The 27055-nt window shown below is 44.2% G+C and overlaps 1 protein-coding gene across 5 annotated transcripts in view; it reads right to left on the reverse strand.

Annotated features, from left to right (window-relative positions):
* Positions 1 to 1421: 1421 nt before the first annotated feature.
* ZNF445 (zinc finger protein 445) overlaps positions 1422 to 27055 on the reverse strand; it is a 59672-nt gene continuing 34038 nt past the window's right edge. For 3 of the 5 annotated variants that reach the window (XM_044933937.2, XM_025272791.3, XM_006070683.4), the window contains 6 exons: positions 13003 to 13574; positions 10599 to 10767; positions 10180 to 10256; positions 9779 to 9905; positions 7961 to 8071; positions 1422 to 7058 (listed from right to left, as the gene is read on the reverse strand). In XM_044933937.2, the coding sequence (XP_044789872.2) occupies positions 4888 to 7058; positions 7961 to 8071; positions 9779 to 9905; positions 10180 to 10256; positions 10599 to 10767; positions 13003 to 13431 (3084 nt within the window). In that variant the 5' untranslated portion in view covers positions 13432 to 13574 and the 3' untranslated portion in view covers positions 1422 to 4887. Of the gene's footprint in view, positions 7059 to 7960; positions 8072 to 9778; positions 9906 to 10179; positions 10257 to 10598; positions 10768 to 13002; positions 13575 to 15528; positions 15592 to 27055 lie in introns of those variants that run through there. The other 2 variants (XM_006070684.4, XM_025272792.3) reach the window with 2 other exon arrangements.

Raw genomic sequence — 27055 nt, forward strand, 5'->3', positions numbered from 1 at the left:
CCGCAACATCAGCTCTTTCAGGTTCTACTGCAAACAGCCTTTGGGCGGAACTGGAATATGGGCTCTCCTGGATCTCCAACCTGCTGGCCCACTCAGTGAATTTTGGACCACATGAGCCAATTTTATTCTATTTATATACACACACACACATATCCTATTGATTCTTATCCTCTGATGAATCCTAACATAGGAGGAAGAGGAGACTTGTTCCTTCTTGCTTTTTGTGGGCAATGCTTTCTGTTCCCAATGCATCTTCCTTCTGCGGCAATTCCTTCTGGTAGTAGCAGTAGAGTCCGGCCCAGCTGTGCTCTCCTTCTCACAGGTCTGAATTCAGTCCCACAAGGGTTCACATGCAATGTCTACCTAATCTTTTAACAATTCAAACCACTCCTCTTGGTTCCTGCTTTGTAGCTTGCCCTGTAGAGGTGGAATCAATACAATACCACCATCTCAAACTGGTTCAGATGTTGAAACTAATGACATCACAACATATCAAAAGGTTATGAAAGTTTATTATTCACATAATGAGGGTCTGTGGGGACAGCAGGATAGGTACCAAAGCCAGTTGGTTTGCCTTGATAAAGGAGGGGTGAGTGGCTCTGGTTTTTATTGTGGTTAGGCGTGAGGATTCCAGTACAACTGAAAAGGTCAGGGTTGGCATAAACCTGGTCATCTTGAAAGCTGAGACGCTGTGCTTGGAATTTCTTTTCAGCTTGTCCAGATGCAAGGCAAAATGTGGGCAGAGCTTGAAATCCGTCGGTGGCCAAACATCCACAATGAGGCCAGATTCTCTCTCAGCTCCTCCAGTCGTGGGTGGTAGCTCCTCCTCACAGTCACTACCTCCATGATACCTTAGCTTTCTCTTTTTGCCTTTTTACTTAGATAGATCTAGCGAAAAATTCTCTGCAAATTTTTTGTTAAAATAACTGACATGGTTTCTGGCTCCTGACTAGAACCTGGCTGAGAAAAGGTTCAGCCTCTTTGCTCTTCTTAGCTGGCTTAGCACTAACTTAAAAAGAAGGGTGTTTGGTGTGTAAACCTACTCACTACCCTAAAACAGAGCAACGGATGATGAACCATCTTCCATCCACAGGATCCCAGGCTACAGCTTCTGATATCACTTGTTATTTTTAGGCAAGGAGGAATTAAAGGAGACATAGCTTATAACATCCTTTTAAACTGCAGGTCTTGAAGATTACATGTCAATACATGGAGAAGATCCCCACTCTTTTTAGCTGCTGCCTGGTTTACCACTGTGGATGCTCCAGACCTGCTGATGCACTCCTTGACTAGGAGCAATTTGTGCTGCCCTGCATTTCTGTAGGCCAGGAACCTGAAGCCTTGAGAGAAGGAATGGCCTGCTCTAGGAAACACCACATAAATGGCAGAGCCAGATTTCTAAAAAATCATGAAATGGCAGAGCCCATGCTTAAAAATACTTTTATTTTGAGATATCTTAAACACACAGTTAGAAAAGAACCCATCACATATCCCATTAAATCAACATGCTGACCCAACTACATCAACATTTTAAAAGAAATAAAACACAACTGAAACCTCCATGTACCCTCCCTGATTCCATCAGCAACTCCTGCTCTGGGAAGGCAGAGCATGGCTTTCACACATCATTCTAACACAGGAGTTTACACTCTTCATCTCATATAACTTGAATCACAGGAAATATATTATTGTGTAAAACAGTAACACTGGTTACCTTATGCCAACAATGCGTACATGCCCGCCACTACTCTAAGCAGTTTACATGCATTAATTCATTAACTGTCCCCCTCCCCCATCACCCTGTGAGGCTGGCACTACTATCTCATTTTACAGAAAAAGTGAAACACGAGTAAGTTTAAATAATGTGCCCACAGATACACAGTATGTTTAACTTTACATAAATGGTGTGTAGCTTCTGCAGCTTTCTCTGCATCATTTTTGATTCATCCATGTTGAGAGATGTAACTCTAGTTCTTTCATATTCACTTACCAAAAACCACCTGTTCTTCTGCTGATGGAAATTTAGGCTTCTCCTAATCTTGCTATCTACACAGTACTGCAATGACCAGTCATAGACACATTTCCTTCTTCAAATGGAGTTGCTTTAGGGTTTATCCAGGAGTAGAATCCTGGCTGGCAGAATCCACGCAATTTTACCAGATTTCACATATTGCTTGGCACAGCAGTTGCCATAATTTCCATTCCCACGGCAGTGGGTTCCCATGTACCATACACTTACCCACACAAGGGCTTCCAAAAATTAGCCAACTTCATGAGTATAAGATGGTCCACATCAATTTACATTTCCTGTACGTTCTTCTCTACACTCACCTCTGTCTGGACTGCCAGGTTCTGTCAGCAAGGGTGAGACCAACCACACTGAACACTTGCCTGAAACATCTCCTGATATCCACCCCTCTGTGGAGTCCCAGCCCATCTGGCTCCCACGAGCCCTAATTTCAGTTCCTCCCAGGAAGTGGGAGAATGCGGGGCAGGTTTCGAAGAAGGGGTATGTTCTCCAGGCCAAGCCAGGTGTGAGGTGAGCACGGATGGCCATGGCAGTCAACTGGGTCCCCTCTGGCTCGGAGACACCAGTGGCTGGGCTCCCAAATAGCAGGCGCGCTTGTGGGCAGTCTCCAGTCAACATTTCACTCGCAAACACCTTTGAAAAGTTCCAATCGTGCCTTAGCTAAAATAATGAATTCAGTTCTACATTCCTTAAAAGAGGCAACTTTGTGCAAAATCTACTCTGCCCAGAAAAAAAACACCCAAACCTGGCTTCTGGAGTACTCAGTCTGGCTGCAATAACGGGAATAACTTTTGGAAACCCAGACAACACCCAACAGAGCAATATACAGGCACGAGGCGAGATGGGACCAGAGGAGAATGCCCAGAGGGACAAGGGTCAGGGAAGGCTGGGACTGAAAGAGTAGAGACCTCGGCCAGATCAGACAGGAGTGTGGCACTCCACGTGAAAGGAACAGCGCGAGTCAGGTCAGCCCAGGGGCGTTCAGGGAGAGTTATGAAGTTAAATTCAACACTGATTATGCCAAAATGTTTAGTAGTTAGCTCCAAGTAGTCAGACTTTTCCTTTTAGTGAATCTGTACATACTAATATTTCTATCATAATCATATACTACTTACATGATTATTTTAAAACTCAGGTTACCAAACAGACTGCATCAGTACAATCCCAAAATATTAAAGGTTTATACCTCAGTACAGAGGGATTTCTGTTGACTTTTACTTCACTCTTTACATTTTAAAAAATCTGACTTGAATGTTTAAAAATAAATATTTATCATTTTATAAAAATGGCAGTAGAAACACCCCTACTGGGGCAGGAACTCTATGAAGTACCAGGTGGCACAAGGAGCAGGGGGATGAAAAGATGGACAGAAAAGGGGTATTTCTGTGTTTGTAGTGTCAACTGACATGGGATCTGCAGCTCAGTGAGGCTCTGGTCTAGAGATCAGACTCCTAACCCAGAATCTTAGTAAGTCAAGCCTCCTTTTCACCAATCCCAAGAGCTGGGTAGCAGAGTCAGCCACTCTAATTTTAGATGCCAATGTTCAGTGACTCACCCAAGATCATCCTGCCAAGAAAAGGTACAGCAAGCCAGGAACACACACCTGATGACTCTGAGGCCCTTCCCATGACCTTGGGCCCTCAACACGTGAGACTCTGAATCTGAACTACATTCTGTAATGGTTCAGATTCAGACCACAATCCTCAACTCAAAAACTGTCCAAAAGTTCCCCTCTGAGGAAGCCAAGGCCCAGCAAGGACCCATGATGCTCACCTGGCTTGGCCATCTACCTTTCTGGGCTTCTCGCTTCCAGATGGCTCACTTCACTCTGGTTCAGGGGCCTACGGGCCATTCCCTAAGGAGACTACCTCCTGTGAAGGCTCCTGAGTAGGAACAAGGGACCTACGTGGCTGCCTCCATGATCTCCTTTGGGTCCTTGTTCAAATCTGACCTCCTCAGTTGACACCCTCCCTGACCAGCCTATTTAAAATCCCAATCCACCTTCCAACCCAGCATTCCCTCTCACTCTGCTGATTCATTCTGTCCACAACACATATCATCACCCAAAATACTACATATATCTCATTTGCTTATTGTCTGTAAAGATCCAAGATGGCAGACTTTTTTGCTCCAGTCCCCTGCTGGGTCTATGGCACACTCGACAGGGCCTGGCATATGGAAGATGCCTGATGCATTTATTTAGCAGATGGACCGCTGCTGTCCATTCAGACCTGGGGGATGGAGCTGGCGATGGGAGAGCTTCATTCAACAGATGATCAAGCCCAGGACCCTGTTCTCCTCCGCTTGTAGCTGAGACAAACTGTTATGCCCACAGCAAAGACCCAAAGTCAGCTGTGAAGATTGAAGGCACAGCCGGAACTCCCCTGGAGGTATCTGGAGACACTAGTTCTTGCTGCTGCTGGTGCTTTTTAGGTCAAATGGACCAGACACCATTATAAGTCACACTTAAAGGCAAACTAAGGCTCCAACTGGACCCTTCCCAGCAGCCACAGCCTACCATGCCATGGACATTCTGTTGAACCACCATGAAGTACAATGGTCTCTCCCTTCAGAGTTACAGAAGAAAATTTGGCTGGGGGGAAACTCCAGGCCATAGTGTGAAGCCCACTCCGAGGGGCCCAAACCTCCTTCTGGAATGCACTGAGGCTCTTCCCCAGCATCTCATTTTCCAGCAGTAGGATGGAGGTGCCCTACATTTTTGAATCCTCAGGATTCTCTGCCACAAGCTTCCAAATAAGGACTGGGCACTCTGTGAAGGTCTGCCCCACATCCCCTACCATCAGGGGTTCTCCAGTAGGATAACCAGGACCCCCTCTCCCCAACTGTTAGACCACAAGTTAATCTCTAATATGGTTTTTCATATGCCGAGCCAAGTTTGAAGACCACCTAAAGGTCTTCCCACACACTCTGCATTTGAAGGGCCTCTCCCGAGTATGGAATCTCTTGTGGCTGATGAGTTGTGAGCTCTTGCTAAAAGTTTTCCCACATGTGCTACATTTGTGGCACTTTCCCCGAGTGGGTATGTCCTGGAGTCCAGGGAGTTCAGATGTCTGATCACAAGTTTTCTCATCATCTTCAAGAGGATTCTCCTGGCCTGATTTTAATTCATGTAACTTTACCCCTGTCTCCTGGCAGGAAGACAGCCCAGCCACACCATTTTCAGACTGGGCTGCTCTGATGTGTTTTCTCTGATGAATGGAGAGGGTATGTTTTCCAATGAAATCTTTCCCACAGCACTGACATTTAAACGGTCTCTCTTTAGTGTGGATTCTCTGATGATTAACAAGGCGATAATTTCTGTCATAAGATTTCCCACACAGGTTACATTTATAGCGCTTCTCTCCACTGTGTATTCCCTCATGATCTAAAAGACTTCTTTTACGTGTAAAGTTTTTCCCACATTCTTGGCACTGAAAAGGTTTTGCACCAGTGAGGACTTGTGACTGAAGATTTAGAGCATCTTCGCTTTCGGAGTACTCATCCAGTTTTCCCAAAGAGTGAGTCCTCTGATGTCGGGAGAGGTTAGAACTCCATCTGAAAGATTTCCCACACTCTTTGCACTTATAAGGCTTCTCTCTGGTGTGAACTCTCTGATGGATGAGGAGGAACGAATGATTGCGGAAGACTTTGCCACACTGGCTGCATTTGTAGGGCTCCTCTGTGGTGGGACTGGTCTGAGGAACTTGGAACGCTCTATCATGACTAAACGAGGGTGTGTCCTCAGGTTTTCTTTTGGTGGCATGCTGCCTCTTATGAACAATGTAGGCCGACCTGTGAGGAAACTCTTCTGCACATTCGTGGCATCGGTATGGTTTCTCGCCTGTGTGAATTCTCTGATGATTGATGAGAGTCTTCTTTCGAATGAAAGTTTTCCCACACTGCTGACACACGAGAGCTTTTTCCATGGTGGGGGCGCTCTGGGGCTGGCTGGAGTTGGAGGTCTGCCTCAACTCTTCTCTGCATTTGTCCAGGTCATAGAACTTCTCTTCCTGGTGCAGTCTCATGTGACGAGTGAAGTTGGACCTCCACCTAAATGTTTTCCTGCATTTGGGACATTTATAGGGTTTCTCCTGGGTGTGAATCCTTTGATGTTCAAGAATGTATGATTTACAGTGGAAGGATTTCCTACACTGGCTGCAGTCAAAGAGTCTCTCCCCACTTTGGTCTCTCAAATGATGATCAAAATCTGAATCACAGGTCAGAGCTTCTTCATCCTGAGCAGATTCAAGATATTTCTGCTTAGCATGGGTTTCCTGGTGCAGGCGGTAGACAGACATGCGACGGAAGGCTTTGTCACATAAACTGCACTTATATGGTTTCAGTCTGGTGTGAATTTTCTCATGTCGCACCCGGTTCGAGCTCCACCTGAAGGCTTTCCCACATGCCCTGCATTTAAAAGGCTTCTCTTGAGTGTGGAGTCTCTGATGACATACAAGGTGGGAGCTACGACTGAAGGTCCTCCCGCAGTCGCTGCACTTATACAGCGTCCCCACCACGTGAAGATTCTGCCCGTGTTGGTGATGGGAACTAAGGCTGAAGTCCTTCCCATGCGCATCCTTGGCCTTGCCTTTCAGTCCAGCATGAATTCTCTGATGTAGGCTGAACCCACCCATCATGCGTCTGAGCCCTTTCCCATACTCCTTATAGTCATAGTGGTAGGAACTTCCCCTGAAGTGTTTGCCATAGCCGTGTTTAAGGGACTGCTTTCTTCTGGGTCCTCTCAAATATGTAATATGTCTTAGATGAAGACTATTACTTCTTCCTGAATCTTCGCAGTCTTTCTCTGCCCCATGGCTGGAATTGGTGTCTTCTTTCTTAACTCTCACTTGTGGGGGGTTTCCACATCGTTCCTTTAACCTGCTCTTCTGTGCAACGGATTCTCTGAGCCCTGGTCCCTCAGAAACAGTCGCTGCACCATGACATCCTGATGGCATGGCTAAGGTTACTGCTTCTTCCAAAGGTTCAGGTTTTAAGATGAACTTGTCTGTTTTCACATGGAGCTCATCTCCTGACACAAATAAAACATAAGAGAATGTACTACTCTTGGGAGTGCCCTGGTTGCCTAGTGGTTAGAATTCCAGGCTTTCACTGCCATGGCCCATGTTCAATCCCTGGTAAGGGGACTGAGATCCCATAAGCCACTAGGTGTGGTTTAAAAAAAAAGGTGGGGGGGACTAAAGAACGTTCTCTTTTCCCATACTTGGAAATACAGAAAGCACCAAGGGACCAAAAAATGTCATGAACTTAGGTGGTGAGGCTTTTGCCTGACTGCCAGTAGCTTTACAAAAACAGTCAGGGATAAGGTAAAACATGGAGGGGTATTCCAGATGACAGAAAGGGGAAAGCAGAAGCAAGATGGGTACACCAGCTGGCCACATGCAGGGATCAAATCCAGGGGAAAACCCAAAGGGTTCAGAAGGGAGTGTTAAACAGCAAGAGAGGGGAGAGAAAGCATGACACACACACATGACAGGAAGGTCTTCAAGAGTTGACAGGAAGGGCTTGAGGAGAGCTGGCTGCAAGGGCTGCAAGCTGACCACAGGGGAAGGATCAAACAAAGAACAGCAGCAAAAGTGGGATGAGGCGTGCCAGGAGCAGGAAGGGCAGCGCAGTACAGGGCTGAGGAGGAGCATCAGTGAATGGACAAGACGACAGTGATGCTGTCCCATGGGCAAGAGCTGCTCCTGAGAGGGCTTCTGGGTGAGGGGCAAGGCTGAAAACCAACATCTAAGAGGCCACTCTGGAGGGGAGAAGCCCAAGCACCCAACATTTATTAGCAACACTGCTAAGGCTCTTCCTTCTAGCAAACAACAGAGAGAGTCTCCCATGATTTTCGTAGTGTAAAAGACCTTAAGAAGCAGAAGAGCAGATGTGAAAGGAGCAAGACCTGGTCATTTCTCTGGAACTCACCTGCAGGGGCAGCACCTGGATTCCCCTTAAACTGAACTCCCTGGACATTCAGGCCCCATGGCTCCCTTGCCTCCAGCCAGGAGATGAGAGCAGGTTTGGTGAATGGCCCCACTGCAGAAGAGAAAAGAAGGGGATGTGACTGGACAGTAGATGAACCAGGCAGAACTACTCTCCAGAACCCTCTCAGGACTGAGCTCCTGAGGGGAGGAGGGGAAGCCCAGGAGGGATTCAAGGAAGTCAAGGCAGGATGCCCAGACAGGGATTTCTTTCTGACAGTTCTGAGCAGAGACAAGATAGTTCAGTTCAGTTCAGTCACTCAGTCATGTCTGACCCTTTGCAAACCCATGAACTGCAGCACGTCAGGCCTCCCTGTCCATCACCAACTCCAGGAGTTTATCCAAACTCATGTCCACTGAGTTGGTGATGCCATCCAACCATCTCATCCTCTGTCATCCCCTTCTCCTCCTGCCCTCAATCTTTCCCAGCATCAGGGTCTTTTCAAATGAGTCAGCTCTTCGTGTCAGGTGGCCAAAGTACTGGAGTTTCAGCTTCAACATGATTCCTTCCAATGAATATTCAGGACTGATCTCCTTTAGGATGGACTGGTTGGAACTCCTTGCAGTCCAAGGGACTCTCAAGAGTCTTCTCCAACACCACAGTTCAAAGGCATCAATTCTTCGGCACTCGGCTTTCTTTATAGTCCAACTCTCACATCCACACATGACTTCTGGAAAAACAATAGCCTTGACTAGACGGACCTTTGTCAACAAAGAAATGTCTCTGCTTTTTAATATGTTGTCTAGGTTGGTCATAACTTTCCTTCCAAGGAGTAAGCGTCTTTTAAGTTCATGGCTGCAATCACCATCTACAGTGATTTTGGAGCCCCAAAAAATAAAACTCAGCCACTGATTGCACTGTTTCCCCATCTATTTGCCATGAAGTGATGGGACCAGATGCAATAATGTTAGTTTTCTGAATGTTGAGCTTTAAGCCAATTTTTTCACTCTCCTCTTTCACGTTCATCAAGAGGCTCTTTAGTTCTTCACTTTCTGCCATAAGGGTGGTGTCATCTGCATATCTGAGGTTATTGATATTTCTCCTGGCAATCTTGATTTCAGCTTGTGCTTCTTCCAGCCCAGCGTTTCTCATGATGTACTCTGCATAGAAGTTAAATAAGCACAGTGACAACATACAGCCTTGACATACTCCTTTTCCTATTTGGAACCAGTCTGTTGTTCCATGTCCAGTTCTAACTGTTGCTTCCTGACCTGCATATAGGTTTCTCAAGAGGCAGGTCAGGTGGTCTGGTATTCCCATCTCTTTCAGAATTTTCCACAGTTTATTGTGATCCACACAGTCAAAGGCTTTGGCATAGTCAATAAAGCAGAAATAGATGCTTTTCTGGAACTCTCTTTTTCAATGATCCAGCAGATGTTGGCAATTTGATCTCTGGTTCCTCTGCCTTTTCCAAAACCAGCTTGAGATGAGATAGGCACAGACAAAAGGACTGCTAGAATTCTCCAGAACCAAGTGACAACAAGTGACAACTCAATCAGTTAAATCAGCTAACTTTTTTTTGAGGCCTGAATAAACTAGGAACTTGACACATATGACTTTTAATTTTTTACAGTATCTCAGCAGGACAGGCAATATATCCCCATCTTTAAGAAAGAAGACTGAAGTAATGGATTAAGTGATTTGGTTAGTAGTGAGACAGACAGGACCCAGACTCAGGTCAGGACCCCTTCCTGGCACCACAATGAGAGCTATGGAGGCAGAACTAGAGGCAGGCGGAAGGTGGCGCCAGTGACACCTTACCCACAGAAGCCATGTTTCCGTAATTCTCTAGCATCACGTCCCTGTACAGGTTCCTCTGAGAAGCGTCCAGCAATCCCCACTCATCCTGGGAGAAGGTCACCTCCACATCCTTGAAAGTCATAGTCCCCTGGAAAAAACACAGTCCAATGCCTGAGAACCACTCCACAGCTCCCAGCTTTTAGAGTGGGGAAGTGGGGCTGACTCTGAGTACAGGATGGATCTGGTCAAGGTGAAAGGGAAGGTAATCACCCAGCCCAAGAGCTCTGGGCTCCAGGGGGAGAATCTGGTCTCTGGGACGTGGGGTCACTGGACAGAAAGACCCAGGACAAGGAAGAGCTGCAGCTACCCCATTAGGCAGCAACGGTGGGACAGCAGGAAGGCTCAAAGGTCTTGTGGCTCACCTGAGGCTGGGCTGTCACCTGGTTGTCTGTACATCCCTCCTTCGAGCAAAGGGCAGGCACCTGTGCAGCAGGAGGATCTGAAGAAGAAAGAGCTGTGAGAAAGGGCAGCCCGGTTCCAGCATCCCACTGAGAAGCCCACTCTTCCCCCCACATAGAGGACTCCTGGGCCCCGCAAGCAGGTATGGGCTGTTTTAAACGCCCATTTCAAATTTCCCCCATGTCTGCTGGGGTCAGGGAGCAGGGGGTGCAATGGGAGGAAAAGTCAGGTACACGTGGGTCACAGAAGGATAAAAAGGACACAGAGCTCAAGGCCAGGACAGAAGGGATTGTAGTGAGAGGACAGAGGGTGGAAAGACGATATCATAGGAGGTTCGGGAAGTGTGGCACAGGCTGGGATCTTAGAGCCGGGCAGCAAGTACCGGGTTGCCCAGCCAGGAAGTCACGCACTCCTATTTCATAGGGAGGCTGCAGGTGGTCCCCCAGAGCCGAGCCGCTCCTGAGAGGTGAAGCAGGGGGCCATATCTGTGCGGCTCGCAGGGCTCCTGTGCCCATCCAATGCACATCTGGGCTCTGGGCAGGGGCTGGGTCCTGGCAAGAAGAAAATGTTGTGAGAGGATCCCTGTAGGAATCAGAAAGCACACGCAGAGAACAGGCCACCCGGCTGATCTCTAAAAGGCAGAGGCCCAGGAAACGGTGAGCCGGGCCCTTTATTACCTACAGGCAGAACAGAAAGGAGGACCAGAAAGCCCAGGGAGGATCCCCCTCACCCCTCCACCTCCCTGGGCTCTAATAAGTGCCATGCAGAGATAGGTAGAGCCGGATTCTCACTCGACACAGGAAAGCACCTGGTTGGTCAGCGACAGTACTGCTGTTCCAGCCTTGGGTGCTACAGCGATACCTGCCCCCTAGCCCTCAGCCCCCACCCCTGGCCTGGAACTTAGAAATGAGAGAAGAGATTTCTCCCTGAGAGGTAAACTGATAATGGTTCCCAGCAGAGATGCAGCCGGATAATATCTACCAAGTGTCAGACACTGCTCTAGGTAACACTATGCCAAGTGACCTCAAAAAGGCAGCAAGACTCCCCAACTGTAAACCTGAGTGAAAGAATAATACCACTGGAGCAGCAATGCTAACTGTGAGTGCCAGCTGTAGACGCACGCAAGAAAAGGTCTCAGGAGCAAAAAACAGGGCAGCGCCCATGCAAGCCGAGACCTGGAGACACGGCCTTTGTGCTGGGACTTCAAAAGTCCTGGTCTCGGGAAGTAAGGCTACTCCTGACACAGAAGTGAGCATAGGAAGCTGCAGTCAATGAACTTCAGGTTTTTCTGGTCCTGTGGCCAAAACATTCTCTGTACTGATTTGGATGGATCTTAGCCTGAGGCCATTAAATATCTAAGACACAGCTACAGCCTGAAGAGGATACAGCCATCATAGCAGTTTATCTCCTATTCCTCCCAAATCCCACCAAAGGGAAAATAAAGCAACAACAGCACAAATGACCTTAAGGACAAACTCTCAGGCACCAGTTTCTCACAGTTTGGTAAGTCTGATAAACTATAGGGGATTCTGTAATTTTATATGCATCTTGAGTATTTCTGCTCATTTTTTAGAATTTGGTAGGCTTTTTACCAGCCTGTTTTCTGTTTTCAAATTCCTAACTAACTTTCAACCAGATAACCCCTTTCTGCTCATGTGACTATGTTTTCATCCATTTTTAAACCACACACTTTGTCCTACCTGATTTGAATATACTCGAGCCACAATTTTGTACCTACTGTGTACTTTATTTGCTTTAAAAGTTATCTTTAGGTCATTTTGAACATCTCATTGTTTTTGGTAAAAATTATAAATGTTCTTTTAGATTTTAAAAAATAGTACCCAATACTGAGCAAAGAGGTTTTCTCTTTTAACATCTGTTACCATATACTGCTGGTAGACCATGTTCAGAGACCACATTCAGAGGATTTATTGATCTAATTTTTATTTTACTTTTAGGGGAAAAGTGTCTTAAACTTTTGTTTCATAAATTTTAAACATAACTTTCATTTATGCATGAATGAATCATATATGAAGAATTACACACATTATATAAAAATTTTTAAAAGCCTACAAAAATGATAAAATACTCTTTAAACACAAAAACCTCAAACGTAGGAGAAGCACCGAGAGGCGGGCTTGTGTGGGGCAGAGGAGCTCACGGGGTGCACTTGAACTGATCCGCTGCTCCGCTGCCAGCCCCGGGACTGTCAGCTCCATCCTCCAGCACCAAGCGCGGGACGGGCCCATGGCAGGCACTCAAGGATGTTCCTAGCCCCAAGCTGCCTCTCACCATTCATCTATCCCATCTCCCCCGCACAGAACAAATCTTCAAAAGTTTACTGAAAAAGAGATAAGATGAAACATGTAGACTGCTCTTCTAGGTCTGATCAATATGTATTTAGAAACCAAGGATCCTGACACTAACTTTCCTACTTCTGAGCAAGAGATAACCTCCACTTTACACATGGGTAGCAAGTCAAGTTAGGTATATGGAGATACACTTTGTGTAAGTCAATGTGTCCAAAACCTCATTACTGTTATTTTTGGATACTTGCAGACCCTCTTCTTCCTGGAGCTTATATTCCCCTGCGAAGGAGGAAGGAGCTGCCTGCTAAACGGTCCTTGGCTTAGGGTCCAGTTCTTTTCTGTTCAGGTGCCATGGAATGAGAAGGGAAGGCTTCCTGTGAACTCCTCCATGGTGAGGGTTCAGAGGTCCAGCCCCTCCCCCCCCAAGTGGACTCACTGGCAAAGTTGACTGGGCACCGCACACTGTCTCACACTCACCCTCCATGGGGTCTCATCAAAGTCCCTCTGAAGCTCTTCCAGCAAGGCCACAGCCTCCCCACCACTCTCAGGGTGATGCAGCTGCACCCAGGTCCGGAGCTCCTCTGGCAGGATGCTCAGGAACTGCTCCAGCACCAGCAGCTCGAGGATCTGGGCCTTTGAGAGAACATCTGGCCTCAGCCACCAGCGGCATAGCTCCCGGAGCCGGCTCAGGGTCTCCAGAGGCCCAGAAGACTCGTGGTAGCGAAGCTGCCTGAAGAGCTGGCGGAACAGCTCCTGGCCAGGACGGTTGAGTGTCTGTGGTCTGGCAGCCGGCACTGAAGTGTAGCTTTCATCCTCTTCTTCCTTCTTTACCATCTGAAGGCGTCCTCGCTCCCTGGAAGCTTTGGCCTGAGCTGGATGGACAGCGTACCACCTGCCTGGAGGCATCACCCCTGTTCAAGGTCTTCCCAGCAGAGTGCTACCAAGTCTGCATTAGTTGTGGCTATCACTGCTGGGCCCTTGGGAGTATCTCTGCAGCACCGCTGGGGACAACGCCATTTGCTGGGACATCAGAAGTCACTGGTGAGAGACTGAAATAATCACTGTTACCATTCAGGAAAGATGTGAGAAGGAAGGTGCAAGCAGATGCTGTTAGATCATCTTTGGATTTATGAGAAAAGGGCCTATGAACATTTGCATAGTGGAGCCTGTCGAGATCAAGCACACCAGGAAAAGGGATATTTGTGGTTACCAAAGGCAGGGGCGGGGACCACTGGATGAAGGCAATCAAAGGTACAAACTTTCACTTATGAGATAAACAAGTACTAGGAATATAATGTACAAAATATAAATAACCCTGTTGTACATTATATATAAAAACTGCTAGGAAGATAAAAATCCTAAGAATTTTCATCACAAGAAAAAAAACTTTTCTATTTCTTCAATTTTCTATCTAAATGAGATGATGAATGTGTACTAAACTTATTGTGACAATCATTTCATGATGTACCTCTATCAAATCATTATGTTGTCCACCTTAAACTTACAGAGTGCTGTATGTCAATTATATTCCAATAAAACGAAGAAAAACATTTTTTCATTAAAAAAACAATGGCTGTTTCTACATAATAGAAATGAACAAACTGAAAACAAAATTAAGAAAACAATTCCATTTACAATTACATGAAAAAGAATAAAATACTTAGAAATAAATTTGACAAAAGAACAAAACTTATACTCTGAAAACAACGGAACACTGCTAGAAGAAATTAAAGGTTTAAATACATGGAAAGACATTCTGTGTCCATGGCTCCGAACACAAAGCACCATTAAGACGACAGCATCACCGACTCAATGGACTTGAGTCTGAGTAAAGCTCCGGGAGTTGGTGCCTGGCGTACTGCAGTCCATTGGGTCGCAAAGAGGCAGACACGACTGAGCGACTGAACTGAACTGTCCAAATTAATCTATAGATTCCAAAACATCCCTATCAGAATCCCAGCTGGCTTCCTTATAGAAACTGAAAAGCTAATCCTAACATATGGAGACTCAAGAGACCCACACAATACACAACACAGTCTTGAAAAAGATTAAGTTGGGAACTTCCCTGGTAGTCCAGTGGCTAAGAATTGGCCTGCCAATGCAGAGGACACGGGTTCCATCTCGGGTCTGGGAAGATCCCAAATGCCTCGGGACAACTAAGCCCATGTACCACAGCTACTGAGCCCATGTATCACAACCACTGAAGCCAGCACCGCCCAGAGCCCATGTTCTGCAACAACAGAAGCCACTGCGAAGGAGGAACCCGAGCACTGCAACTAGAAAGTAGCCCCCACTCGCCACAACTAAAGAAAGCCTGTGTGTAGCAATGAAGACCCAACACAGCCATAAATAAATAAAAATTTAAAAAAGAAAACAAAAACACTAATTTAAAAAGATAAATACACCCCAATCCTCATAACAGCATTATAAAAATAGCCAAGGCATGGAAGCAATCTAAGTCCATTAACAGATGACTGGATAAAGAAGATGTAGAGTATTATTCAACTAAGATGTAGAGTATTATTCAATCTAAGTCCATTAACAGATGACTGGATAAAGAAGATGTAGAGTATTATTCAACCTAAAAAAGAATGAAATTTTGCCATCTGCAACATGGTTGGACCTGGAGGGCATTATGCTTAGTGAAATAAATCAGAAAAAAAATACTGCATGTTATCACTTAAATATGGAGTCTAAAAAATATGGGCTCTAGAAAATGAAAATATAGAATCTAAAAAATGAAACAAACAAATGAATTAACAAAACAGAAACAGAACAAACTAGTGGTTACCAACTGGGAGAGGGAGGGGTGGAGGGGCAAGATAAAGGTAGAGGATTAAGAGATATGAACTACTATATATAAAATAAGCTACAAGCATATATTGCCCAGCACAGGGGCTACAGCAATATTTTATAATAACTTTGAGTAAGAATAATCTATTTAAAAAATCGAATCACTAAAAATAGAGTAAGTTGGAAGATTCAAATGACAAATTTCATTACCTTCTTTATAAAAAAAAGGCTTCCCAAGTGGCTCAGTGGTGAGGAATCTGCCAGCCAAAGCAAGAGACGTAGGAGACATGAGTTTGATCCCTGGGTTGGGAAGATTCCCTGGAGGAGGAAACAGCAACTTATTCCAGTATTCTTGCCTCGAAAATCCCATGAATAGAGGAATGTGGCAATCCATGGGGTCACAGACAGTCGGACACGACTTAGCAACTGAGCACATACTTTATAAAAAAGCATCAAGACACCGTGGTACTGGCATAATGACAGACATATAGATCAATGAAAAATAACTACGAGTCCAAAACTAACCCATATATCTATGGTCTATTTAGTTTTAACAAGTGTACCAAGACCACTCAAATGGGGTAAGAATAGTCTTCTCAATAAATGGTACTTGGACAACTATATATCTACATGAATGGAATAAAGTTGGATAAGATGGTAAATCAAAGTTAACTCAAAATGGATCAAAGACCTAAACATCAGATGCTAAAACTATAATATTCTTATCATAAACTCTTAAGTGCAATATTTTGTGACAAAAGATTAGTCAATAGATTCTACCAAATGCATATCATATGCAAAAAAAGAAAAGAAAAAATAGATAAATTGGACTTCATCTAAATTTAAAATTCTTGTGCTTCAAAGGGCACATGAAGAAAGTGAAAGGCCAGTCCACAGAGAGGGAAAAAAACGTGCAAATCGTATATCTCATAAGGGACTTGTCACTAGAAAAAATAAATAACTTACAATTCAATAATAACAAGACAACAGAATTAAAATTGGACAAAGCATCTTAATAGACATTTCTCCAAAGAAAATATAAAGATGGCTGAAAAACACAAAGGATATTCAACAATAGTCATCAGAGAAAAACAAATCAACACCACAATAAAACACCACTTCACATCCACTAGGATGGCTAGAATCAAAAAGTCAGAAAACAATATATGCTGGTAGGGACGTGAAGACAGATACTGGAACACTCATACACTGCTGGTGGGAATATAAATGTGCAACTACACTGGAAAATAGTCTCATCATTAAGCTAAACATCCAGTTACTATTAATACTGGCAACTCCATTCCTAAATAGACAGATACAGCTGTCCTTCAGTGTTCACAGGGGATTCACACACAAAAAACAAAATTCTAACTAAAGACTTAACTTCAAAAACAAATATAAAAAAGTAATAAGAATCCTAGGATAACCAAGGACTTCTTAAAAATGAAAGGAAATAGGTGACATATGACTAGGTCTCTGTATTTTAACACCCTTGCTCAAAAAAAAAAAGAAAAAAGAACAAAAGCACAAACCAATGGAAAGACGTGAAAAGATAAACTGCCACCAGGAAAGGTAGTTTGAAAGTCTGCAGTAGACCTAAAACGTCATGTTACTAACGCCCCTGAAACGTCATTTCTAGGAAGCTCCCTGGAAAAGCTGTCCAGGTATTCAGGCATTTGCACAGGTCTTTACTAGAGCACTCTCTGAAATAACATAATATCGAAAATGACCTATTTGTCCATCAATACAACTAAATAAAAGTGCAGCAATTTATAGACTGAAACACCATACAATAATTTAAAAGACTGTACTAGACCCTTAAGCAGTAATACAATTGTTTCACTGTTGACTGGGTGGTCAGGCTGTGCAGCTAAGGTTAAAAAGCAGAAAAGTGCCAACCACAGAAGAGACCAGAGCATAATTTTCAGTTGCTGAGAACAGACAAAACACACAGTAGGCTCTAGTCACACAGTCTACTTAAAGCAAGAGAAGAAAATATGCGCTTCCCTGATAGCTCAGCTGGTAAAGAATCCACCTGCAATGCGGGAGACCCCAGTTCAGTTCCTGGATCAGGAAGATGCCCTAGATAAAGGATAGGCTACCCACTCAAGTATTCTTGGGCTCCCCTTGTGGCTCAGCTGGTAAAGATTCTGCCTGCAATATGGGAGACCTGGGTTCGATCCCCGGGTTAGGAAGATCCCCTGGAGAAGGGAAAGGCTCCCCACTCCAGTATTCTGGCCTGAAGAATTCCATGGACAGTCCATGGGGGTCAGAAAGAGTTGGACACGACTGAGCGACTTTCACTTCACTTCACTTCATAATAGAGTAGGACCTTGACCCCCCTTCTGAAATACAGAAAGTGGGGTGAGCATGGGGGGCCACTGACACATGCACTTAAGAAGAAAAGAGAGGTATAAACACCAAACCAGGAAAGACAGTCCCTCAAAAGGCTGGAAGTACAGCAGAGGCTGTGAGGATTCAATTTCTTTGCAAGAATATGTCCTCAGCCAGAGGCAAGTATTACAGTGCTATGCAAGAGAGAAGTTGCACCTAAATTTGCTGTTTTTCCCGACAAACATAGAAAACATAAGCTAAGTGAAAAAGAACACCCTAGACATAGCTGGAGGAAAAAACCTAAAATTCTATTTACATATAAGTATGTCTAGGTCAGGGGCAGCGGCCGGGAGGAGCAATCCCACGTCCAAGGAGTGGGCACAGGAGGGCCGAGAGGAGCTATTCCCCGTTCACGATCAGGAGGGGTGGCCGTGAGGGGATAACCCTCGTCCAAGGTAAGGAGCAGCGGCTGCGCTTTGCTGGAGCAGCCCTGAAGAGATACCCCACGTCCAAGGTAAGAGAAACCCAAGTAAGATGGTAGGTGTTGCGAGAGGGCATCAGAGGGCAGACACACTGAAACCATAATCACAGAAAATTAACCAATCTGATCACACAGACCACAGCCTTGTCTAACTCAATGAAACTAAGCTATGCCATGTGGGGCCACCCAGGAAGGGCAGGTCATGGTGGAGAGGTCTGACAGAATGTGGTCCACTGGAGAAGGGAAAGGCACACCACTTCCGTATTCTTGCCTTGAGAACCCCATGAACAGTATGACAAGGCAAAATGACAGGATACTGAAAAATGAACTCCCCGGGTCAGTAGGTGCCCAATATGCTTACTGGAGATCAGTGGAGAAATAACTCCAGAAAGAATGAAGGGATGAAGCCAAAGCAAAAGCAATACCCAGTTGTGGATGTGACTGGTGATAGAAGCAAGGTCTGATGCTGTAAAGAGCAATATTGCAGAGGAACCTGAAATGTCAGGTCCATGAATCAAGGCAAATTGGAAGTGGTCAAACAAGAGATGGCAAGAGTGAATGTCGACATTCTAAGAATCAGCGAACTGAAATGGACTGGAATGGGTGAATTTAACTCAGATGACCATTATATCTACTACTGCGGGCAGGAATCCCCTAGAAGAAATGGAGTAGCCATCATAGCCAACAAGACAGTCCGAAATGCAGTACTTGCATGCAATCTCAAAAACGACAGAATGATCTCTGTTCATTTCTAAGGCAAACCATTCAATATCACGGTAATCCAAGCCTATGCCCCAACCAGTAACACTGAAGAAGCTGAAGTTGAACGGTACTATGAAGACCTACAAGACCTTTTAGAACTAACACCCAAAAAAGATATTCTTTTCATTATAGGGGACTGGAATGCAAAAGTAGGAAGTCAAGAAACACCTGGAGTAACAGGCAAATTTGGCCTTGGAGTATGGAATGAGGCAGGGCAAAGGCTAATAGAGTTTTGCCAAGAGAACGCACTGGTCATAGCAAACACCCTCTTCCAACAACACAAGAGAAGACTCTACACATGGACATCACCAGATGGTCAACACGGAAATCAGACTGATTATGTTCTTTGCAGCCAAAGATGGAGAAGCTCTATACAGTCAGCAAAAACAAGACCGGGAGCTGACTGTGGCTCAGACCATAAACTCCTTATTGCCAAATTCAGACTGAAATTGAAGAAAGTAGGGAAAACCACTAGACCATTCAGGTATGACCTAAATCAAACCCCTTATGATTATACAATGGAAGTGAAAAATAGATTTAAGGGACTAGATCTGATAGACAGTTGCCTAATGAACTATGGACGGAGGTTCGTGACATTGTACAGGAGACAGGGATCAAGACCATCCCCATGGAAAAGAAATGCAAAATGGCGGTCTGCTGAGGCCTTACAAATAGCTGTGAAAAAAAGAGAAGTGAAAAGCAAAGGAGAAAAGGAAAGATATAAGCATCTGAATGCAGAGTTCCAAAGAATAGCAAGAAGAGATAAGAGATAAGATAAGCAAGATAAGATAAGCCTTCCTCAGTGATCAATGCATAGAAATTGAGGAAAACAACAGAATGGGAAAGACTAGAGATCTCTTCAACAAAATTAGAGATACCAAGGGAACATTTCATGCAAAGATGGGCTCGATAAAGGACAGAAATGGTATGGACCTAACAGAAGCAGAAGATATTAAGAAGAGGTGGCAAGAATACACAGGAGAACTGTACAAAAAAGAGCTTCACGACCAAGATAATCACGATGGTGTGATCACTCACCTAGAGCCAGACATCCTGGAATGTGAAGTCAAGTGGGCCTTAGAAAGCATCACTACAAACAAAGCTAGTGGAGGTGATGGAATTCCAGTTGAGCTATTTCAAATCCTGAAAGATGCTGCTGTGAAAGTGCTGCACTCAATATGCCAGCAAATTTGGAAAACTCAGCAGTGGCCACAGGACTGGAAAAGGTCAGTTTTCATCCCAATCCCAAAGAAAGGCAATGCCAAAGAATGCTCAAACTACTGCACAATTGCACTCATCTCACACGCTAGTAAAGTAATGCTCAAAATTCTCCAAGCCAGGCTTCAGCAATATGTGAACCATGACTTCCAGATTTCCAGAGATCAAATTGCCAACATCCGCTGGATCACGGAAAAAGCAAGAGAGTTCCAGAAAAACATCTATTTCTGCTTTATTGACTATGCCAAAGCCTTTGACTGTGTGGATCACAATAAACTGTGGACAATTCTGAAAGAGATGGGAATACCAGACCACCTGACCTGCCTCTTGAGAAACCTATATGCAGGTCAGGAAGCAACAGTTAGAAGTGGACATGGAACAACAGACTGGTTCCAAATACGAAAAGGAGTATGTCAAGGCTGTATATTGTCATCCTGCTGATTTAACTTCTATGCAGAGTACATCATGAGAAACGCTGGGCTGGAAGAAGCACAAGCTAGAATCAAGATTGCCGGGAGAAAAATCAATAACCTCAAATATACAGATGACACCACCCTCATGGTAGAAAGTGAAGAGGAACTAAAGAGCCTCTTGATGAAAGTGAAAGAGGAGAGTGAAAAAGTTGGCTTAAAGCTCAACATTCAGAAAACTAACATCATTGCATCTGGTCCCATCACTGCATGGGAAATAGATGGGGAAACAGTGGAAACAGTGGCAGACTTTATTTTTTTGGGATCTAAAATCACTGCAGATGGTGACCCGCAGCCATGAACTTAAAAGATGCTTACTCCTTGGAAGGAAAGTTATGACCAACCTAGACAGCATGTTAAAAAGCAGAGACATTACTTTGCCAACAAAGGTCCGTCTAGTCAAGGCTATGGTTTTTCCAGTGGTCAGGTATGGATGTGAGAGTTGGACTATAAAGAAAGCTGAGCACCGAAGAATTGATGCTTTTGAACTGTGGTGTTGGAGAAGACTCCTGAGAGTCCCTTGGACTACAAGGAGATCCAACCAGTCCATCCTAAAGGAGATCAGTTCTGGGTGTTCTTTGGAAGGAATGATGCTAAAGCTGAAACTCCAGTACTTTGGCCACCTCATGCGAAGAGTTGACTCATTGGAAAAGACCCTGATGCTGGGAGGGATTGCAGGCAGGAGGAGAAGGGGACGACAGAGGATGAGATGGCTGGATGGCATCATTGACGCGATGGACGTGATTTTGAGTGAACTCCGGGAGTTGGTGATGGACAGGGAGGCCTGGCGTGCTGCGATTCATGGGGGTCACAAAAAGTCAAACATGACTGAGCGACTGAACTGAACTGATGTCTAGGTATGATGTACATATAAGCACTTGAACGATTTTTAAATGGCCAAAAAAGCATGTACAAAAACTTACTGACAGTGGAGGTGGAGAGGTTGGGAATAACAGTTAAAGGAGACTTTATTTGCAGTGATTTGATTTTTTAAATTTATATACGAGGTCTCTTTACTAAAATGTACATCAAAAATAATGAATGCAAATATCCCAAAATGTAAGAAGAGGTTTACTTCTATGTACTGCCTGCCAGTTAGTTTCTTCTTTATATTTTTTGTCTTTTCCCAATTTCCCCAAATAAATTAAGTTTTAGAAATTATAGTTATGAACTCTTTTATGTCTTAAAAATAAAACACACTTGCTTATACACAAAAAAAGTTCCCAAGCCTTGGCCACGAAAGTGTTTTCCACAGTTATCTACTCTGGCAAGTATAACTAGAGGGTTTTCCCTTCCTATTTTTCTATATTTCCTAAACCGTTCAACATTATTTCTATAATCAGCAAGGTGATCAATAATTCTGTTTAAAAAACAAAGCAACTGGAATTCCCTGGCGGTCCAGTGGTTAGGACTCAGTGTTTTCACTGCTGGGCCCAGGTTCAATCCCTGGTCAGGAAACTAAGCTCTCACAAGGAGAGCAGCGAAAAAAGAAAGAAAGCAACTGAGTATTAGCACCCTGGACTGAAAGGTGGCCACTAAGCAGAAGAGGCTGCACATCCTTGAAGGGAACTTGTAAGTCGATCTCAAGCAACTGTAAAAGGAAAAAGAAACCTAGTTGACCCTAGTTCTAGTTAAGCCACTCAGTCAACAACCAAACCAAAGAAGGCAAGCTGAACTGAGAGCATGTCAGATAAAAATTTTACAACTGAGGCACAGAACAAGAGAGTAAAATGCTGCCCAAAACCACAACATGCAAAAGAAAACAAGAAAGAGCATGTTAAAACTAAACAAAGCCAAAAAATGCCTATAAAGAGCTATTCACGATGTACCCCTATGTCCAAAGCAGCACTGCTCATAATAGCTGAAACATGCAAACAACCTAAATGTCCATTGACAGATGAATGGATAAAGAAGATGTGGTACATATACACAATGGAATACTACTCAGCCATAAAAAAAGCAATGAATGAATGCCATTTGCAAAACATGGATACAACTAGACGTGATCATACTAAGTGAACTAAGTCAGACAGACAAAGACAAATGCCACACAGAATCACTTATATGCGGATTCTAAAGTATGACCCAATGGACATCCCAGGTGGCTCAGTGGTAAAGAACCCGCCTGCCAATGCAGGGAACACATTTTTGTTTGATTCCCCGTCTGAGAAGATTCCACATGCCGCAGAACAACTAAGCTTGAATACCAGAACTACTGAGCCTGTGCTCTAGAGCCTGGGAGCCACAAGTACTGAAGATCTCAAGTCCTCAAGCCTGTGCTCCACAACAAGAGAAGCCACTCCAACAAGAAGCCCAAACACCCTCCACCACTAGAGAGAAGCCCATACTGCCACAAAGACCCAGAACAGTCAAAAATAATAAAGTAGGACACAAATGAGTCTACCTACAAAACAGAAACTGACTCATAGACACAGAAAAAAGACCACTTGGGGTTGCTAAGGGGGAAGGAGAGAGGGAGAGGGATGGACAGGAGTTTGGGGTTGGCAGACGCAAGCCATTACATTTAGAAGGGATAAACAAGGTCCTAGTGTATATAGCACAAAGAACTATATTCAATATCTTGTGATAAACCGTTAATGAAAAGGAATATAAAAATCAGAAGAAAAGAAGTATGCATGGCTATTAGCATAACTGACACCATCACGGGCCCGTTCAATTCCTCCTGTCCCTCCACTGACCCTACCTATGACTGTACTACAAGGTAAGTCACTTTTCTGTCATCAAGGGCTTTGAAGTTAACAGACAGTTTTTTTTTGGATCGTTAGTTCTAGGCAGCTGCAATGCTCTGTTAGTCTCCAAACAATGATGAAGACCTTCACTGACGTACTTCCATTGCCTCCAAGACGAGTTAGCCATTCATAAAACCTAATTTAGCAACGCACTTCCTGTTTCCAATTACATGCTCCCACACCCTAGGTTAACTATAAAACTGTCCCAGCGGACCCTCAGCAGCACAAAGTGAAGCTGTAACTGCTTCCAGTTCGTCCACCTGATCTCACCATGTGAGTTGACGACCCTCTAATAAACTGATCCATTGAGTACATGGAGTCACCTGCCTAGGTTTTCCGTCTCAAGATACCGTCTCAGTTCAATGGGCACTTTTCATTCCCTCTTTCCTCCAATGGAAGCCGGAGGCACTCAGCAGGCCTTAGCACCTGCTGTAAAATGGCCCCATTACTCAGTGCTCAAGTCACGGACAACGGTCATCTTCCCCGGAAAGGGTGGTACCCTCCACCTCTCACCAAGCTAAGAAAATTTAAAGAAATCGTTACTTCAACCAAAAGCCAAACACAGACTCAGCTAGTATTTCTAGGACTGTCAAAATAGATGACCAGTGACAGAAATGGGACAAAGAAAGCATGCCATCTATGTGGCTGGACCACACTGACTTCCTCTTGTCAGCTCCATCTTAGAGCTCCCTTTCTGAGCTTTAACCTGACTCATAAGGAATGCACCCAAGCCAGATAACTTCCTGTCAGCTCTTATTCTTGCCTTCATCTGATATGAAAACTGGAAGAATGTATTGTGCTGTCCCAGATGGTTAATGGTCCATGAGGAATAATGTTCATGAGACCTCAGAGCGGAAGAGAAACCCAGTTTCCACTTGTGCAAATGTGCTTCTCATTTAGTAGTCCGATTCTATCTTTACCCTGGCCCCTTTAAATTCCCCCGTGCCTCTTCTGGCCACAATGAGTTCAGCTTCAAATGCCTCTTGATGGTTGTGCACCCACAGCTACTGCCTGATGTAAGTACCTATAGTAAACGTCATAATTACATTTCAAGGAGTTGCCAGCTTCATTTTTCAGTCTCAAAGTTCGTTCTCAGTTCAGGGGCTATTATTCAATATTCCCTCTGTCCAACACTATCATCCAGATAAAAGAAATGGCGGTGCTGCTACAAGGGCATGGACAGTCAAATGAAGAACTACTTTGGGATCACGCATGATGAGGAAGCCGGCTAAAGCTCTAGCAGAGAGATGAAGCTTTGCAGTGAAAGGAGGGGGAAGGATAAAGAAAATAAATATACAGAGAAAACAAAAGCAAAGGCAAACTGAGAAGTGATAAGGTACGGAACTGCAGGCCTACAAAAAGGGACCTGAAGACACAACAAGAGGAGGCTGAAGAGGAAAGGTGCTTCCGGAGGGCCAGGGGCAGGCTCCAGGCTTGCAGAGCCCCAGCAGCACCAACAGGAATAGAAACAACCGCTCAGGAGGAAGCTGAGAGTCAGATAAACAGGCAGAGACTTTCCCAGCCAAATGTGCAGAACAGACTAGAGAAGAGAATGACGGTCAGGTGAAGAGAAATCTAGCAGTCAGACTCAAGAGAATGAACTGGAGGCTAGACAGAAAGATTCTGAAGAAATGCACCCAGTGGGAAATATAAAGAATTGACCTGGTATGGGGAGGGAGGAGGGAGGAGGGTTCAGGATGGGGAACACGTATATAACTGTAGCAGATTCATGTTGATATATGGTAAAATCAATACAATATTGTAAAGTTAAAAAATTAAAAAATTTAAAAAAAAAAAAGAATTGACCTGTCTCTGGAAACTGGGGCATACAGTCAAATTAGCACCAAACATAAGCCTCCAAGCTGACCTGTTATGAAGCAGCTGCTGTAGGAATGTCCAAAGAGGTCAGTGAAGTATTTGTAAAGAGACGATGAGAAGGAACAGCAGAAAAATGAGGACAACTGGCTGTGAATATGGCAAAAGAATACAGTCCTTTGAGCCCAGCCTCTGCAACCATGAACATGGATAAAAGCTAATGACTTCCTGGGCCTTTCAAAGTCTGAATGAAAGACCCACAGCACAGTAAGTAAAGATGGAGGCCAGTGAGCTGAAACTGCCCAATTAAATTCAGGTATCCTAATGCCTCAGGGTTCCTCCCAGGTCCCAACCAGCTTTTGAGGACAGAAGAAAAGCTTCATTCATTGACTTAAGATGACACCACAAATGTGAGCCCCCAAGCTGGGGAGGAACCTGAGATGGATCAGGCCTCTTTTACCCTAGAGCTTCACCCTTTCACTCAGTTTCATTCCCAACTGAAAATGGCCTGGAAAAGAACCCGGGAAACCCCAAGCAATCACATGGGCATTTTTCAGGGGCATTTTCTTCTGTCATTTTGTTTTAATACAAAGTCATTTTGATTTCCTCTTAAAATCCTCATTGCATAGTCTCTTAGTCTCATGGTTTTCCTACCAGTGAGAGGGTACATAAGGTTTATTTTACACACTGATAATAAGCAAGCAAGTTTCTAAGACAATCAAAAACTAAAGAAAGACTGCTTCTGGTACACATTTAAAATGCTAAAACAAGTACTCCCCTGGTGATCCAGTGGTTAAGATCCCACACTTCCAATGTAAGGGGCAGATGTTTGATCCTTGATCAGGGAACCCCACATACAACACAGCGTGGTGTGGCCAGAAAAGACAAAAATAAAAGTATTTTTTAAAAAAATTTCAGCATTTCAGTGTTAAAATAGTATTTACACCAATTTGCTAACTAAGAAATCAGCTCAACCTACTGCCCCAAATTTGGTTTCTCAGAACCATTCTATAATAAATGAAACCAGGAATCCTTGCAGAAATGGTTGATTCCAGGGTTGGGGGAAATGAAAATACAAGATGTATCTTGTGGCGCCTTAAAAAATCAGAGAAAGACACAAAAAAAGGATGGGAACTTGTAAGGGGAAACAGGTGCTTTGATTTGAAAGAGCTCCCAATAGCCAAAGTTAGAATAATTTAAACTACAAAATAAATAATACACTTCAATAAACCCCCAAAATAAATATCCAACATCACACACTGACGTAACTGATATAATTAAGTAAACAAACAAATGGGAGAGAAGGTACAACTCTTCCTCACAAAGAATGCCAGTTCATATAGATGCAGAAGGAACGGAAATGAAAGGCACCTAGAAGACGTCACAATAATAACTGCTTCAGGCAAGATGCACCAAGAAACGATAGTTAGGTGAAAGGTGAGAAGAAAGAATATTTCTATGCCGTCTCAAGGTGTCTATCTCTAAATAATGGCTAATTACAAAGGACAGACAGTAACTTTACAGGGTTGATACTTGGCAGAAATACTGGGTCAAGAGTAGTATCACTGAATGAACATGTGGACACAGCAGGGGAAGGGGAGGACAGGATGAACTGAGAGGGGAGCACTGACATATATACACTCCATGGGTAAAATAGCTGGTGGGAAGCTACTGTAGAGCACAAGGGTGGGAGGGAGGCTCAAGAGGAAGGGGAAATATGTATACATGGACCTGATTGACTTTGCTGTACACCAGAAACTAGAACCACATTTAATGCAATTATACTTCAATAATATTTTTTAAGAGTAATATCACCAGTTCAAAGACCTATCGACATCATCCTCAATCGAAGGAGAACATCTGACAAAACCAAATGAGAGGATTACTCTAAAATTACAAATACGAAA

The sequence above is a fragment of the Bubalus bubalis genome, chromosome 21 (assembly GCF_019923935.1).
Source record: "Bubalus bubalis isolate 160015118507 breed Murrah chromosome 21, NDDB_SH_1, whole genome shotgun sequence".
NCBI classification, from domain to species: Eukaryota; Metazoa; Chordata; class Mammalia; order Artiodactyla; family Bovidae; genus Bubalus; species Bubalus bubalis.